General features: G+C 40.2%; 1 protein-coding gene across 1 annotated transcript in view; it reads right to left on the bottom strand.

The window, feature by feature from the left end:
- PID1 (phosphotyrosine interaction domain containing 1) overlaps window positions 1-15,642 on the bottom strand; it is a 74,650-nt gene that overhangs the window by 45,599 nt on the left and 13,409 nt on the right. The window contains exon 2 of the mRNA XM_018074845.1: window positions 6,548-6,694. Within this exon, the coding sequence (XP_017930334.1) occupies window positions 6,548-6,682 (135 nt within the window). The 5' untranslated portion in view covers window positions 6,683-6,694. The remainder of the gene's footprint in view (window positions 1-6,547; window positions 6,695-15,642) is intronic.

Below are 15,642 nucleotides of genomic sequence, written 5' to 3'. Positions count from 1 at the left end.
AATTAGAACTATATCTAAATGTACTGAAGCTACTAAGATTTGCCCAAAGCAAGAGTTCACATGTATCCTTTTGCTTCATTTCATAAGGGGAAAAAGAAGAAGAAAACGAGCTCTCAGTTCACAGTACAAAATATGTAATGCTTAAGGATAACAATAGAAGGCCTTTAATGAAGCAAGAATAAGCTCTGTGCTTCCCACTCACATTAAACAAGGCAGAAAACAGTAGGCTCGGGAGTGATGGTACAGTTTAGCTTGTCTCACTTGTTTAAATTGTTTCTTTATTGATGTTAATGGTCATCTTAATATTACAGGCCTACAAAATGATAATGAAGACCAGGCAGCCAGTGGGAGTTGTATTTACAGCTGGACAAATCTGCATTCAAAACAATCATTCTTGACCCTTCTGTAGATGCAAAGAGAATATTTTTAATAAGCTTTATAAAGATAAAGTGAGGTGGTTTTAAGAATATGTGCAGCTTCCAATCAGCTGTGGCTTCAGTAGCCAAAAGAGTAATAAATGTTCAACAGAAGAAGGCTTTTTAAATTACTTATGGAAATTTAAGTAAAACAGTAGATTGTTAACTACCCATTTCTGTCATCTGAATTTTACCATCCCAGAAAGTCTATGGATGCATTTTCAGCCCTTTAGAGTCAACAGGACAGCAAAAACAGGAAAGAACACCTCGGTCTCTGGGTATTGAAATGAGACAGCCTTCTGGTTGCATTAATTTTGTCTGATTCAGTATCAAGACACACAAAATCAACCCATAACAGCAACACAGTAGCAGTGCAGCAGAGGGGAGCCATTTGTCTACAGGTCAGCTGGCCAGAACAAGAATTTAGGGGTTGGGGAGCAACAAAGGGGCAGAGAAATGAGGCTGGTGTTGTCACCACCAAAACCATGCTGCATAGGCTGCTGGGCTGCATGAAGCTGGAAAGCTGGCTCCTCAATTTGGACATTTTCTGAATGTTGAAGGGTCCCCAGATGCAGTAGATGGGGAGCATGCTGTCCCCTGAAAGCTCAAGTGACAACATATTTGGCCACCGCCATGGCTGTGCTGATTAGGATGGGGTACTAGGGTGGCAGAGGTTGCATAGGCCAGAAATGCTGGGCAAAACATCTTGGGAAAGTCTGATCTAGAGGTAAAAAAGCCAAAGAACAACACTAAGTTTTAAAAGTGCAATGACCAATAAAAGCAACAACACAGCATTACTAAATTTGCTGTAGAGACATCTAGGGTAGAGTAGAAATGGGGTATTTTGCAAGTATGCAGCAAGAGAGTCCTGCTGCAAGGCCTTTGCAATCAAAATTAACAAGGCAGAAAACCAAAAATAGGCAGTAATATCCAAGCAGACATTATTCCTAAATGACTCTCTTACACAAGGAATTAGAATCAGGCTTAGCAGGGCAATTTTAAGACAATGTTTTATTTCTTTAATATGTATCCCAATGAGAAACATTGTATTTCTATAGATCCTAACAGAATCACAATCAACATTACTCCCTATTCACCCTATAAGCTTATTGCAAGCCTTTCCCTTGCAGACTAACTCCCAGGCTCTGCTATGCTGGGGTACATCCCATTGCTCAAAGCACGTTGGGATAGTTTCACATGCAGGGAGAATGATTAGTGGGGCCCACAGGTGATGGAATTGTCTCTAATGGTGGAAATGAGTTTTGAGAAAAGAAGAAAAATGGGAGAAAAAGAGACAAAGGGAAAATGAAAATTGTTGGCAGCAGCAAGCAAGGTCAGGAGAAGAGCAGCAACAAGGGCAACAGGCTGTTCCAGTGGCTTTCCTGAAGGGGCCAGAGCTGCAGCTGCAGGAGAGCAAGGGCAGACACAGGTAAGGAAGGGCCCCTCAAATGGTTCCCAGTTCTCCCAGAAAACACCTCGAATCCAGTTCATAGATTGACATAAGTGTAACAGCACCAGCCGTACCCCAGAGGTGCAATGGTCAAAGCTGGGTGCCCAACTGCTGACACTACACGGTGCCAGGGAAGCCCAGCTGCAGCACAGCCCCATTGTGGTCACCAGCCTGCTGCCAGCCTAGTACAGGAACCACTTTCTTTTTGCCTCTGGAGTGAAGCTATTAAGCTTTTCTGAAAGACCAAACTCCATTTATTTACATTACTTCTTGGCTATTTTTAAATCTGTATCAGCATGTGCAAGATTTGATTTTAAAACACCATCACCACTCTAATGCCATTGATACAAATTTTTAAACAAGACTTTCATCAATCTTTACCTAAGACACACCATGACAGAAGTTTCAACATCATACCTTCCAAAAAGTTTGAATTAATAATTTCACCAAGTCAATCCAATATGACAGGCAAGTAACAAGTATCATTCCTGCAAACACCATATCATTAAAATATATTTTCACCCTTAATAAAAGCTACTCTTAAAAATGCAATTATTTGCACTGTTTATGTTCCTCTCATCTCAGCCTCCCAGGCTGCTGAGAAAAGCTTGTACACTGGTGGGAACTGGAGGAATGAGATTGCCTGACCCAGGGAAGCTACTGACTATTCAGCACTGACTTCACTTTGAGGAGCCTTCCAATAGAAAGGGAAAAAAAATTAAACCTACTACACCACTTCAAAAATCACAGACAGCATTTTTAACCTCTGTCCTTTTACATTACTGCAGCAGTGTCTGGAAAAGCTAAAGCAGGAGAGAGAGAGAGCCATTTAGGCAGCTCCCTTTGTGCCACCACCATGGCTCAAAGGGACAGAAATCAAGAAACATTAGAATCAGTGTAAGCCAATTAGGACATTAAGTAAGAATAAAACATGCAGAACTTAAACAAAATCTGTTAAAAGGCATGGAGAAAGCATGCATTTCTGAGCAGAGAGTAACTTATTTTCTGGAGATAATCCAGAGTTTGGGTTTCCATTTGGTAGAACTTATTGTGATAAGGGATGAGGAAGTTATCAGCTGAAACACAAGAGTACACATATGATATGAAAGACCTACAAGTAGGACAGCCACAGACTAATCAAAATCCTTAGGATCTGAACAATAATGGACACGTTTTTATATACAGACATCTAAATCATACTCATACCCATACAGAAAACATGCTCTATTAAAATAAAATCAAATTAGGAACCTGGGATTGAAAGTGTATTCCAGGTAGTGAGAACAAAAGATTTATTCTCACTTTTTTTAGTCTTTCCCCAGCAACGGGTGGTTTAGGTTAAGCTTAGTCTTGCCATTTACAGATATACAATAAACCAGTTGGTTTTTTTCATTCTTCAGAGCAGATGCCAACCTTAACACTTGGTGGCCCAGTATTCACAAATGCCATGTCTCTTGCAGAGAAAAGGCAGGATGCACAAGAGTATCAACCAGGACTCCCAGAGAGATGACAACTCTCTGGGCTCTGCATCCCACTGCCCTTGCCCCTGCAGGCAGAGACCTGCCTCTCATCTGACATTCACCATGGTTCAAAGAAAAGCAAATGACCCCCAAGGAAAAACAGAGTCTGAGTGCTTTATTGTACCTAGAAATCCTGCTCTGGTTTAGGCTGAGTGGGGCTGCAACAGTACAAACCCCAGGGTGCACAGCTGTCTCTCCCCATTTGCAAGCAGGACTGGTAGGGAAAGGAGGGAAAGGGAGGCAAGAAGGTGTCCTTTGGGAACTACAGCCTGGAGTCAACCTGTCTGACTGAGCAAACGCCAAAATATTTTTGCCTAAAGCTCTGTGTTGCAAACCTATGCTAATACTATCCATTTCTCATGCTTGGGGAAATCATGCCCACACGTCTAGAAGGGTGGGAACGGCGACAGCACAGACAACCCAAGCAGGCAGATCCAGACATGCAGTTCCAGGAGGAATGAGTCTTAAGCCTTCTACTGTAAGTAAAAAATATATTTTAGGAAACATGATGGCAAAAAAGTTGTGTCAGATCTGAAATTGAGTAGGAAAGAGAAGCTCTCAATTTGTTCAATTATTTAACTTTCCAGATTTGGTGGGGGTTCCCCCTAGATTACTTCAAGCAAGACATTTCTCTGCTATTTTTAAAACTATCCCATTCAATTAGAGAATGAGATTAGATGTCAGCAAGAAAGTTTTGTTTCTTCAGGATTCAACAGTTAACTCAAAATGAAAGCAAAAAGAGAAGTCTGATGAAAGGACAAGGAAAAGAGCAATCACAGAAGGAAACCAGTGCCCAGACATCTGAAGAGCAAAGCAATTGCTTGTGTCAAGTTCCCATAACAAGATGGTGCCAGCTGAGGCTTATGTTAAAACTGTGCAATAAAATTAGATGTCTGGAGCCTCTGTCAGAAGAATGATGCTATCTCATTAATGGGATTACATAGAAAAATTGGAGGGATTTCAGTCAAGAGGAATAAAACGATTAAGGATCAAAAGAATGTGACTCATGAAAGCAAGTAAAAACTGGATGCTGCACTCTTGCCTGAGAAGCCCATGTCTCAGAAGCAAAGAGGTTTGGTGGTACTAGTGACACCACAGCATCTACCCCCTTACATCTGGAATAACAGGAGTAGATCAGATCCCATGGAGAAAAATCTCATATTATAAAATCCTAGTTTTGTTACAGCAACACTATTATTGTATCACTCAGTAAGAAACTAATAATCAGAAGAGAAAGAGGTGAGGAAGGCTAATTACCTATAAACAGCTGGCAGATACAAGCCCCATAAGAGAAGAACACATTTAGTGAGGAAAAGGGCAGAGAGGGAAGAAAGAAAGAGGCTGTGACTACAGAAACTGGGTAAAATCAAAACCTTAGAACAGGAGAGGATTTCTTAGCCACAGCAACAACATATATGTGCAGTCACCTTCCTAAGGAGGGTACTGAGAATCACAACTGCTGAATCACCTGAAGAGGTGCTGGCCACTACCCCAAAAACATCATCATGAGACTCCAGCATTGACATAAGCTACAGAGGAAGAGGAGAAGGCAAAACAGTGCAAGAAGGAAAATGGGAGTGTTGTGGTAGCAGATGTTCCCTAGTCACAACTACTATGTTACACTGCAGGAAAAATAAATGAATAAATAAAAGAGATCTAAATATAGAATGAGATTCTCTTCACTGAGGCGATCAACATCTCTCTGCAATTCATCTTTTCCAATCGAAGGACTGTAGGTTAAGTAAAAAGGTTCATTTAAATTCTACACACATTCACAAAGATAAACTGATTTCAGAAAGCATTATTATGTCTGAACTCTCTCACTAGGGGTGAAAGCCAGATACTTTGTGAATCATTTTGATCATAGCTAATATTCTCTAAAAATTCATTAGGAGTCAACATAAAGGACAAAAGACATCACCATGGAAAAGCAGATGATACGAGCTACCATACAAAGCACATTAGGGTCACTTCCTCTGCATCAGCACAGGGAAGCACTGCTCCAACACCCAGCAGCAGTCTTGTTCTTGGCTATTGTGACAGGCAAAAAGTCAAACAAAAATGACACTTCCCAAGAAGAAACTTTTCTGAGGAAGTGCCAAACCTGGGAGTACCCAGGTACCGTATGCCAAGAGAAGCAGGGGAACACACCATAAAGCAATTTCTTCCAACCTCATCTCACATCAGATCCCCCAGCAAGGAAGAGCATGTGTTCACACATTTGTGCATACACACTGCCAGGGCAGGGGTTTAGGACGTGTAATTGCACTGTGGACCTTATCCAGTATATGCAGCAGCAGGCAATGGCTCTTCTAGAGTTCACACTTTACAGAGCAGTGGAGGCTGAAGCCCAGTTCTCTCCATTTTTACTAAGACCCTCAAGGGCTTATATCCCAGTAGGGTGGATACTCCCTACAACTGACAGCCAGGCTGGATGAAGGGGAATCAGTTGCCAAGCCCTGACGGGCAGCACAGGCCAAACTGGTACCCAGCTCAGTCTACAAGGCCGCCCACAGCTCTGCAAGGCTGGGCAAGCTCTGCAATCAAGGAAAATGGCTCCAACAGAAGATGCAAACAGAGCAGATTTGTTTGCTATTTTTATATGGTTTCTTACCACAAAAGAACACACTGAAAGCTCTTAAGCCATTAAACTTTTTAAAAGAGGAACAGCTTTTTCAGAAGCTGTGCTTTGATGTAACTGGGCAAATTCATCTTGTTGCTTAACCAAATCAAGACTTAAGTCTCCCACTTCTTTTTTTATCTTACTTTAAAAAACAAAACAAAACAAACAAACAAAAAACCAACCAACCAAACAAAAACAGGCTCACACCCCCAAAAAAACTAACCTCAAGTTTTTAGCTCTTGCAGAAATAACGTCAGTGTTTAAAACAAGCAATGCTCATTACAGGCTGTTAGAAATCCTCCACAATTTGCATCATGGCACATAACCCAAATCTTTTCCTCCTGAAACCCAAAATTTCTGGTCAGAAATTCTAAATTTCTTTTTTGATTCAGAAGCTTTATAGTAATAGTAGCACCTAATGGGGCTTCCAGAACAACAACAATGACCATGTTGGTTACTTTGGGCTCTTTGGAGCTTTCACAAACACATGGGACACTTCCACAGTGTTCTCATTCCTTAAGTTTATACTTCTGAGTACCTTGCATCCAGTGTGAGTCCGGGTCTTCATGAGGGGAGTTGTGGTGCACAGCTCAATGGCTTCTGGTTCGTGGAAGATCACTGTTGGGAGAGGCTCTTTACGGAGAGTTAGGACATTCAACTTAGTCTTTAACATGGTCTGAAAGTGCTAAACAGAAAAAGAAAAGAAATTATCTCCAGTTATAGTGTAGAAAAATCAGAGTTAATAGTTGGACGTGCCTGCAGTTTCATTTGCTGTTCAATGCCTTGGAAGTTTTCATGGGGAAAGTTAACAAGTTTTATAACTTAAGAGCATTCACTATTACTGTCAACAACGTGGGTACTGCTTTTAACTAAAAAAGATATACACACACAAAATGAGAGGATTTATTACAATCCACATGTGTTCCAAAAAGGATCTAAATTCAATCTCTGATCACTCACAGGCATATCACAAAATTGTTCATGGACCCACTTCCTCTACTAATGTCCACAGGGAGGGAATAACAGGGGATCAAAGAGCATTCAAAGAACTATGGATTTATTCATTCTTGTTCTCTTTCCTCTACACTTAAATCTCATCCCACTGACCTTTGCAGACATTACCATTCCAACTGAAGTAAATGCCTCATTGGTTTGCCTTTATCATGTGAATTTTATATTCTCTTCCTTTGTAAGCAATAGTTCCTGTAGTCTCCAAAGAAAATGTCACTACAGTACTAACGAATAGATGTCATTCAAAACGTGTCACTTTCTATAACAGACTCCCCAGGCTTAGGTGAAGAACTATCCAAGTGCATAGTAAAGTCATCAAATTAAGTTTCCCAGCAATTGTTTAGAGTGAAGAAAGTGAATCCTTGAAAGATTTCCAAATCAATTTTGTGGAATCAGGGGAGTCAGAGAAATTTTTCAACATTTAGATGTTTCTTTGTACTGACCTTCATTTGAAAAACTGAACATTTTCACTTGGTACTACGTATCTCAGGGGGGAAACACATAGATATGAACCAAATCAATTAAGTACTCCCACCTAGTAACATACTGCAGCACCATCTAATGAAATATGAATTTATCAAAGCTTCATAACTCAACTCTTATCAATCAGCAGTTATTAGACCTATGTGCAATGACTCCAGATCACTTTCATCAAAACTAAACCATTTGTTCTGACTTCTGATGAGGGATTCTTAACTTGTTTTGCAGTCACCCATTTTCTCAGCCTCCCCTTCCCCTCTGCAAGGCAGATGAGCATTACAGGGTCTGTCTTGCAGCAAAAGAGATGCTAAGTGATTTCCCAGAACCATGCAAGAAGTCTCTACCAGAGCTAGAAAATCAACACAAATCCTTGCTGTTCAGTCCTGTGCTTTAGATGAAGAGAGTGTCTATTAAACATTTTATTTATACACAGGGGATAAATCAACTATTTAGATACTATGATGGTTTTCTATGGATTTTTGCATATATGAATACTCCATTGAAAATAAGCTTCCTACTTTATTCATAAATACTTTACCATCAGCTAACTGAAAGCCTGTTAATACACTTTTAAAACAGTTTAGTCCTTAGTTCATCAGTGTTTAGATCTAATAATTGTTATGATACTGGAACTACAGCACCTCAAACACTCTTAGAAGCATGTTCAAGGCATATACCCTAACAATCTGTGAAAATAGTACTTGTTTACCTATCTCACACATGAACTTACAGCCTGTTAACAGCAATACTTCAGGGCCTCTGCGGTGTTTGTGAAAGCATTTTCATCCCAGCAAAGAAATCCACTCATATTATTTTTCATCTGGCTCATATTACACGTTCTCCTATTCACTCTCCCTAACACAGCTCCAGCAAAGAAGTACTCCATTTAAGATGATTATACACTAAAGAATATTCTTTGACGTGTTTCTGAAGATAACAGAGCTCTTTGACAGCCAGGATTACTAAGCTTACTGAGAAAATCTACTTCATTTTACCTTTAAGTTGTGATTAACAGCCTTTTTTTTTGGAGTTTCCTAGGCTTCTGCAGTGAAGTTGTTAGCAAAGGCTAAACAGCAGATAAACAGCCATGACAAGTATAAAGCAAGCGGAAGGTCTGAGATGCTGAGGTTGAAGGAGCACCATCAATTACCAACTGCAGTGTTGGGTTTGCTGGTCCCATTAACTAACTGCTGTCTATTACGACTGCAGCTCTGTCAGCTTGACTTGATTTTGTATATAGGCTCTAGGTTTGTTAACCTATTGCTGAGGTTGTGTTTCTGGAGAAGAAATTACACAGAAGGGAGAGGGCGCTGGAGGTCAGGCCCAGCCACGCGCAGGTCACAGAGATTCCCCACCTGTGACCAATCCCTTTTCAAGCACAGGGAAATGCTGCATCCAAAGCTATCTCTTTCTTGTGGGTGTAGGGGATGGGAGAGGAAGGCAAAGATGGAAAACTTATGAAATGTATCCTTAGCTCGAATTTTGAATCAAACCAGAGACAATAGTTGCAAAATAGCAGATTGAAGAAGAATCTGTCCTAGCATTTAACTCCTCCCTCTCTTCAGTGCTGAAAGAGTTCTATTTCCACAGATGATCTGTTTACAGAGCTTTTCAAATAAAGAAGGTTGCTTCTATTAGATAATAAAGGAAAAAACTCCGTCTGGCCCCTCTGAGTTTCCCTTGGACTTTGAAAATGGTTGTTCTCCTTTGCTGGCATCTCTATAAACTTCAGTGGGACTATTGACAGAAAGAGCAGAATTTGACCAAAATGAAGAAAACTATTATAATTATCTACTTCTTTTTTCATGTTGTAACAACCACATATACAATCTTAAACAAGGAAAAGACTACTCTCTGCCTTACAAAAGCAATTCAATACTTGTATGAGCAGCAAGTTGGAGTGGTTGAGTGCCAAAAACACTAGAGCACAATTGGCAGCAAACAGATGATTAATTGCCAGAGAAGTGCAGAATGGATTGGGGGTGGACACAGAAATAGCCTCTTGCTTTGGAGCTCATGGCTAATGCAGACAAGGCTGTGCTCCCTGCACACAGGTCATATGATGGCTGCCATAAGAAAATCAAATCTCTGCCAGAAGACACCACGCAGTGAGCCCCAAATAAGCACATTATTGAAACACATGCCTAACTTTCACTATGTGAGCAGTCCCAGTAAAGCACACGTGGGTAGTCAATGGGATTATTCATGTGCTTTAAGCCAAGAACAGGATAAAGTGCTTTGCTGAACCAATTTCTTAGGTTTCCACTCCAAACTGGCATCTCCTGCGGAAACTGTTGGCAAAAGCTGACCTATAACAGTAGCCAATATATTTTTTGAGAAGAGGCATTCGCTCTCTGTGATGTGAACCCAGAATATTTCTTTAAAGTGCTTTAAGTTCAAAAAATTCTTGAAAAGCATGTCTTTGGCAATTCAGGGAACAAAGGTTGAGGGAACTTTATACCATTCACATTTCATGTGCCAGAACCCCTAGGTTCATGTGGTGGCTCTTACACTGAAAACCATCAGAAGAAGATATTTTTAGCTGGTATGACTATAACAGTAGTTCAAAACTACACATCATTCATTCTTTATCCATTTAAATGATGTTACCGATATGACTTTATGTTTGAAAGAAATCCAACAAGCAACATCAAAGTAAGAAATTAGCAGACAGCTTTAAAATGCCTTGAGCAAACAAAAATACTTAAATGCCACAGAAAGGATTAGAGCTGCAATTAGCATTGTATTTTCCTATTTGCTGAACATTAAATCATTCAGAGCAAAATTTAAGTAAAGCCCCCTACAACATTGGGTAATTATCTTAATTCAAAACCCTAGTTTTGCTTATTCAAGAATTTAAGTTTTATCAGTTTATTTTGCTTAGTTTACCAATCTTAATGGCATCCTTTCCCCCCACAGAAGAAAACTGAAGGGTGTATAACTGGTAGCCCAAACCCATAGCAGGCTAAGACTGTCACTGCAGAGGTACTTGCCTCTTGCCTCCGTGGTGACCTTCAAAGTGTTCCCTATTTCAATGAACCCCCTGCCACCACTAACTCTCTAAGCTACCAGCTAATTAAACATAAGAATCAAGAACTTCTAAATTGTTTTCAACATATATTTTGTTATTAGATCAACAGTCACACATCAGCTCTAGACTAACTATTTCACAGCATTCAATTTGCAAATTTTAGGTGCTATATATTTAGTTCAGGCTGTTGCTGTTAAAACTAAAAATTAACAGCATTTGGGTTTTGGTTTAGTTTGTCAGCAAAAATACAGTCACTTCCACAATTCACACCAAATGTTTTGGAGAAAATAATTATGATTACATACAAAGAAACGTGACTTGGAGGAGAAAAGTATGCACTGAAATTTGTAATAATAATGCCCTTCATCTTCAGGTCTTAACAAAACAGTCACTGCTGTTCACAATACTGAGCAAGCCTGGGCTTAGTGGATCTTTTAATTATCATGATGGAAATGAAACAAGGACCCAAATTCAAAAATCTAAGAAAGGGTTATATATTGGATGTTAATATAAAAATAAATGTCAAGAAAGAGGGGACTGTAATTCATTGTAATTTTTAATCCAGCAACAGGAGATGAGCAAAATAAGCACATTTTACAGGTTAATTGGGTTGCAACATGGTGAATGTAAGAAAGTCTTTAGCACCTTAGCCCTCATCCCCCATTCTCTCTTAATGACAGCATTACAATAAATACACAATAACCTGGCATCACATTTCCAGATGACCTGTATTTGGCCAATTTTGCCAAAGATGCACATTGAGTTCAAACCTGAAAATGACAGGATGTTAACTTCAAAAAGAATTATTCTAAAAGTTCAAAGACTCTGAACGACCGATTTGCCAGAATGAGAAGCAGTCCTCTGGGCAATCCTTCTACAGCACCTACAAAGGAATTCCCAGATGAAATCCACATTAGTGCATCAGCAAAAGATCAGTCCCAGGGAAATTCAAAAATAACCTCTATAATTTACTGCCTCAGTGCAAGTACTTCTCTACCTTTGAAACACATTTAGTTCTGGAACGAAACCAACATTTTTCAACAGCATCCTACAGCGAGACAAAGCAGCCTAGGAGGGGAAAGACACAACCAAGTGCACTGAATTGCAAGAGAATTTTAGAAAATGCAAATGTTCCTTTTCACCTATTTCCAGTCTGTAGATACAAGGCTTCACTCTTACTCATGGTCAGAGGAGATGACAACACAGTAGACCTTTAGCAATACGGTTACCCCCTCAGTGACATGAGCACAGCTGTGACCAGAGGACCACCCAACCCCAAGCCTCCAGCTTCTCAGCAAGAAAAGAAGAATTCTGATACATAAGAAAACTGATCCATTTCAATGCTTTGTTTTGTTTAAAGCAAATGCTGTCCAGTAGAGATTAATGTCACATCTGATCCATTTCTTGTTAAACAAATACTGTTAATACAGTTTAAATGCTTTTCCTCCCTGATATTAAACTATACAGTGCTTTATTTATTTATTCTTTACTAGCAGTTCATATAAACTTTGTACTGAGCACTACAATAAAACCCACTACAGAGGGGATGGAAGCACTTTGTCATGATAAAGTCAGAAATCATTTCATCAGCAACCTGCTTTGTAACACAAAACTGACTGGCATGCACAAACCCAAGACCACGTCATGACTTTTTATACTCAAGCAGATCCAGCCCAAGTAATCTTGAAAGCAATCCAGCTCCAGAAATCTGGTTATTAAAAGCATCTCTCATCTAGCATCTCAAGACCTATATTTTGCCACCCTATCAAAGCAAATCCATTCAATCTCTTTCAGGTAACAGATGGTAGTTACAGGAAAAAGCAGATAATTATCTCTGACTTTACATCTCTCAATCACAAAGAAATGGCAACATGCACAAGTGGTAAGACAGACTTGCCTTTGGGCACCCTGTGACACAATCTGGAAGAAGAGGAGCTTGGACAGGCCCATGGCACAACTTGGTGCAACTCAGTGGGCTGAGGGCATGGCACACCAAGGGTCTTGGGACAAAGCACCTGGGAAATGTTGCTCCACACACATAACAAAACCAAAACCAAACCAAAACAAACCAAAAAAAAAAAAAAATAAAAAAAAATAAAAAAAATCCCCATCAACACACAAACTTTTGTCACCCCTCCACACACCCTGCATGGTTCTGCTTTAGAAACTGAACCAGTGCCTGCCATCACTTCCCCCCTCATGTCCCCCTGCTCCCACCAACCCCCTCAGCAGACAGCATAGAAGAGAGATAGGGGTAGCAGGGATAGTTTGGGCATAGAAAAGAGTGATCTGCATTTGCCAGGGTAAGCTCTAATTTGTATGACAGGACAGCAAGCAGAAGATGGCATCAAAGCAAGCAGGACATGAGACTGGGGAAAGGAAAGCACCAGGAGAGGCTTGTAGGCAATGCTGGCTGCTGCCAGGCAGAGACCCTCCTGGACTTCTCCTGCTGTTACTGAATGTAACAAGGCCGCCAAGCACAAAGCTATGATGGAAAAACCTATAATATACAGAAACTATGGATAGATGGAAGGGAACACAATACTGCAGATGGAAAAGCATGACAAGGTACAGAGAAATACAAGATCAGCTGAGTGTCAAAAGGCCTTTCAGCAAAGATGTTACTGAATCTTTGCATGCAAGCACCGAGAGTTATTCCATCTTACTCTAATACCAGTTTGTTAGGGAATATTCTTCTTCCTACAGTGATAAGACATATCTCATAAGTGCACAACTATCAAGATTTCATAAATAAAACCTGCACTCCCTATCAAGAGCCTTGATCACACAGCTGCCTGTGTGACAGTGCTCACACTGCCTTGTTTTCTTACAAGTTTAAAGAATGTCTGTTTCCTCACAATTTAATTCATGTGAAACGTTTTGTTCTCAGACCCTGTGTACTTTGAGTTTGCTCTGGCTGGATGCCTTCATTCTGTTGCCAAGCTTATGCGATTCCAATCAGCAGGATTGCTGCCCAAACAAAACACAATCCCAGATACAAACACCCTCCAAACTGCAGGGAACTTCAGAGCCAGATGAGAATTTCATGATTGATCCTCTAACATCTCTCTATACTTAGTCAAACTAAATCCTGACCTAAACAAATCTAAATATAGAGGATATTCCAAGACTAAGTTTCTAGTTTAGCCAGAATTGCTCAAAACCTGAAGTCCCACTATAGAGATTCACAGCAGAGGAAGGAGTCAAAGACACTCATAATCATGAAAATAAAATAAGACGTTCCGAAGACATCAGCTACCACTATTTTGGCCATAGAAATCATTGTTAATTCTCAAATTTTAATAGCTTTGTCACAACCGAACTAATTCTGGTAACAAACAAACCCAATTAACATAACTTTGTTACAAATTTTATTAAACGCAATCATTCTAAATAACATTTACACTTGCAGTAACAAGTCTGCATTTTCCTTCCATCCCATTCCTGATGATGTTGATTTCAAAATGTGTGCAGAAGTCCAGCAAACAAAACCAGTCTGGGAAGCACATCTCCATTACAGGGCACAGAGGGAAAGTAAAGTCATTCCCATTATCTGCTGTTCATCATCTCATCACCAGAGCAGAAGTACCTCCCCAAAAGCACCATATCTGTGTGCAAGACTGGAATTTTAAACTAGATTACAATTTCAAAGATACCAGTATGCCAGAATTTCTCAGTGCAAACAGAGGTATTTATCAGCTCCAGCATTTTTCAAGACAAATGGCAGGCAAAATACAAGTCCAAGACAAGACAAATGGTTTTAAAAAAAGAGGAAGAGTGGAAATAAATTAAGAAATAGGAGATGACAAGAAGAGAAAGAACAAAATAGAACACACAGCAGCATAGATATGTCAAGTTCATTCACTTTGATTTTGAGCTGACCCCTTAGCTGCTTTCCAACATATTTTTCTCCTAACATGAGTTTTCAGTAGATGTATTATTTGGTATAGTTGGCCCAATATTAAAACAATGGAATCCTGCAGCATGAAGGCGGCTGTTGCTTTTTCAATTTGCTCTTGGAGGCTTTCCAACAATTTCTGTGTCAGAGGATGCTTTAAAAAGTTCTTTCTCCTCCCTCTGTGCCTGGCAGAGCAAGCCCATCTCAGACAATACCTGCCAGACAGCCACTGCATTCCCCAACACAGCCTTTTCAAAAACAGCATTTCACTCTGTCACTCTTCTCCTTAATTTTCTGCAATAAATCAATAACTTCGTAAGCAGTAGTTCAGTGACCTCTTTCTTGCCTTTCTAAGACTCATTTTCTGAGACAGGGAAAGGAACTTGATGACAAAGGCACCTGCTGCAAACAGGGAATCTGCCCTAATAATTTGCTAGAGGTAACAGTGTGTCTAATACTATGGAGAAACAAGGGTACAAATTCTTAACAAAAGAGTGATATGTGTTGCTTAAACATAAACCAAATAAACTTCTGGTCTAATGAATTATTGTATTTACAGCTACAAGATAATGAGAATCCACTCCTTCCTCTAAAGCTGTCCATTTTATCACTGAGTCCTCTGATGCTAATTTACATCACTGTCTTTTTCAGGTCAGAATCACCCCCAAGATTTAAGCCTGGCATTCCTGAGGGTCTCTGAGAGGGGATCCTCCTATCTCCCATGGACAAAAGCCCTTTCCAAATGAACAGACCTGCGTCTTCAGCAGGTCAGCCTTTTCAGAAAGCCTTCATCAAGGTGTATCCTCTCAAACCTTGCAGGGTGTGAAGAAAGAAGCCTGGTGGCTTTAGTGGTCCCTCCCTCCACACATGTCCATAAGCACTATGAGTACATGCCCCACAGCATTCCCAGGTCAACCATGTCTGGTTCTGTCCCATACACCTTGCTGAGGACACTTCCCCAGCCCTAACTACACTCACAGGCATTTCATCCCCTGTAATACTACTCCGTTTCTGCCTCCACTAGCAAATTATTCATCATGGGGAAACTCTGCCAGGATTTATAGCTACACAAACCTTTCAGCAGATAATGCAGAATATAGACCAAAATTGGGTCCCACTGTAGTGCAAATGCATAACCACTGTCCCTGGGGCAACTTCACACAGTAGGTCCTCCCAGTTCTTCAAGTTGTGAATAGAAGTAGCACACTAGAGA

This window comes from Manacus vitellinus, unplaced genomic scaffold (assembly GCF_001715985.3).
Source record: "Manacus vitellinus isolate BGI_N305 unplaced genomic scaffold, ASM171598v3 scaffold_29_pilon, whole genome shotgun sequence".
In the NCBI taxonomy this organism is placed as follows: Eukaryota; Metazoa; Chordata; class Aves; order Passeriformes; family Pipridae; genus Manacus; species Manacus vitellinus.
This window is presented reverse-complemented; position numbering and strand designations above follow the sequence as displayed.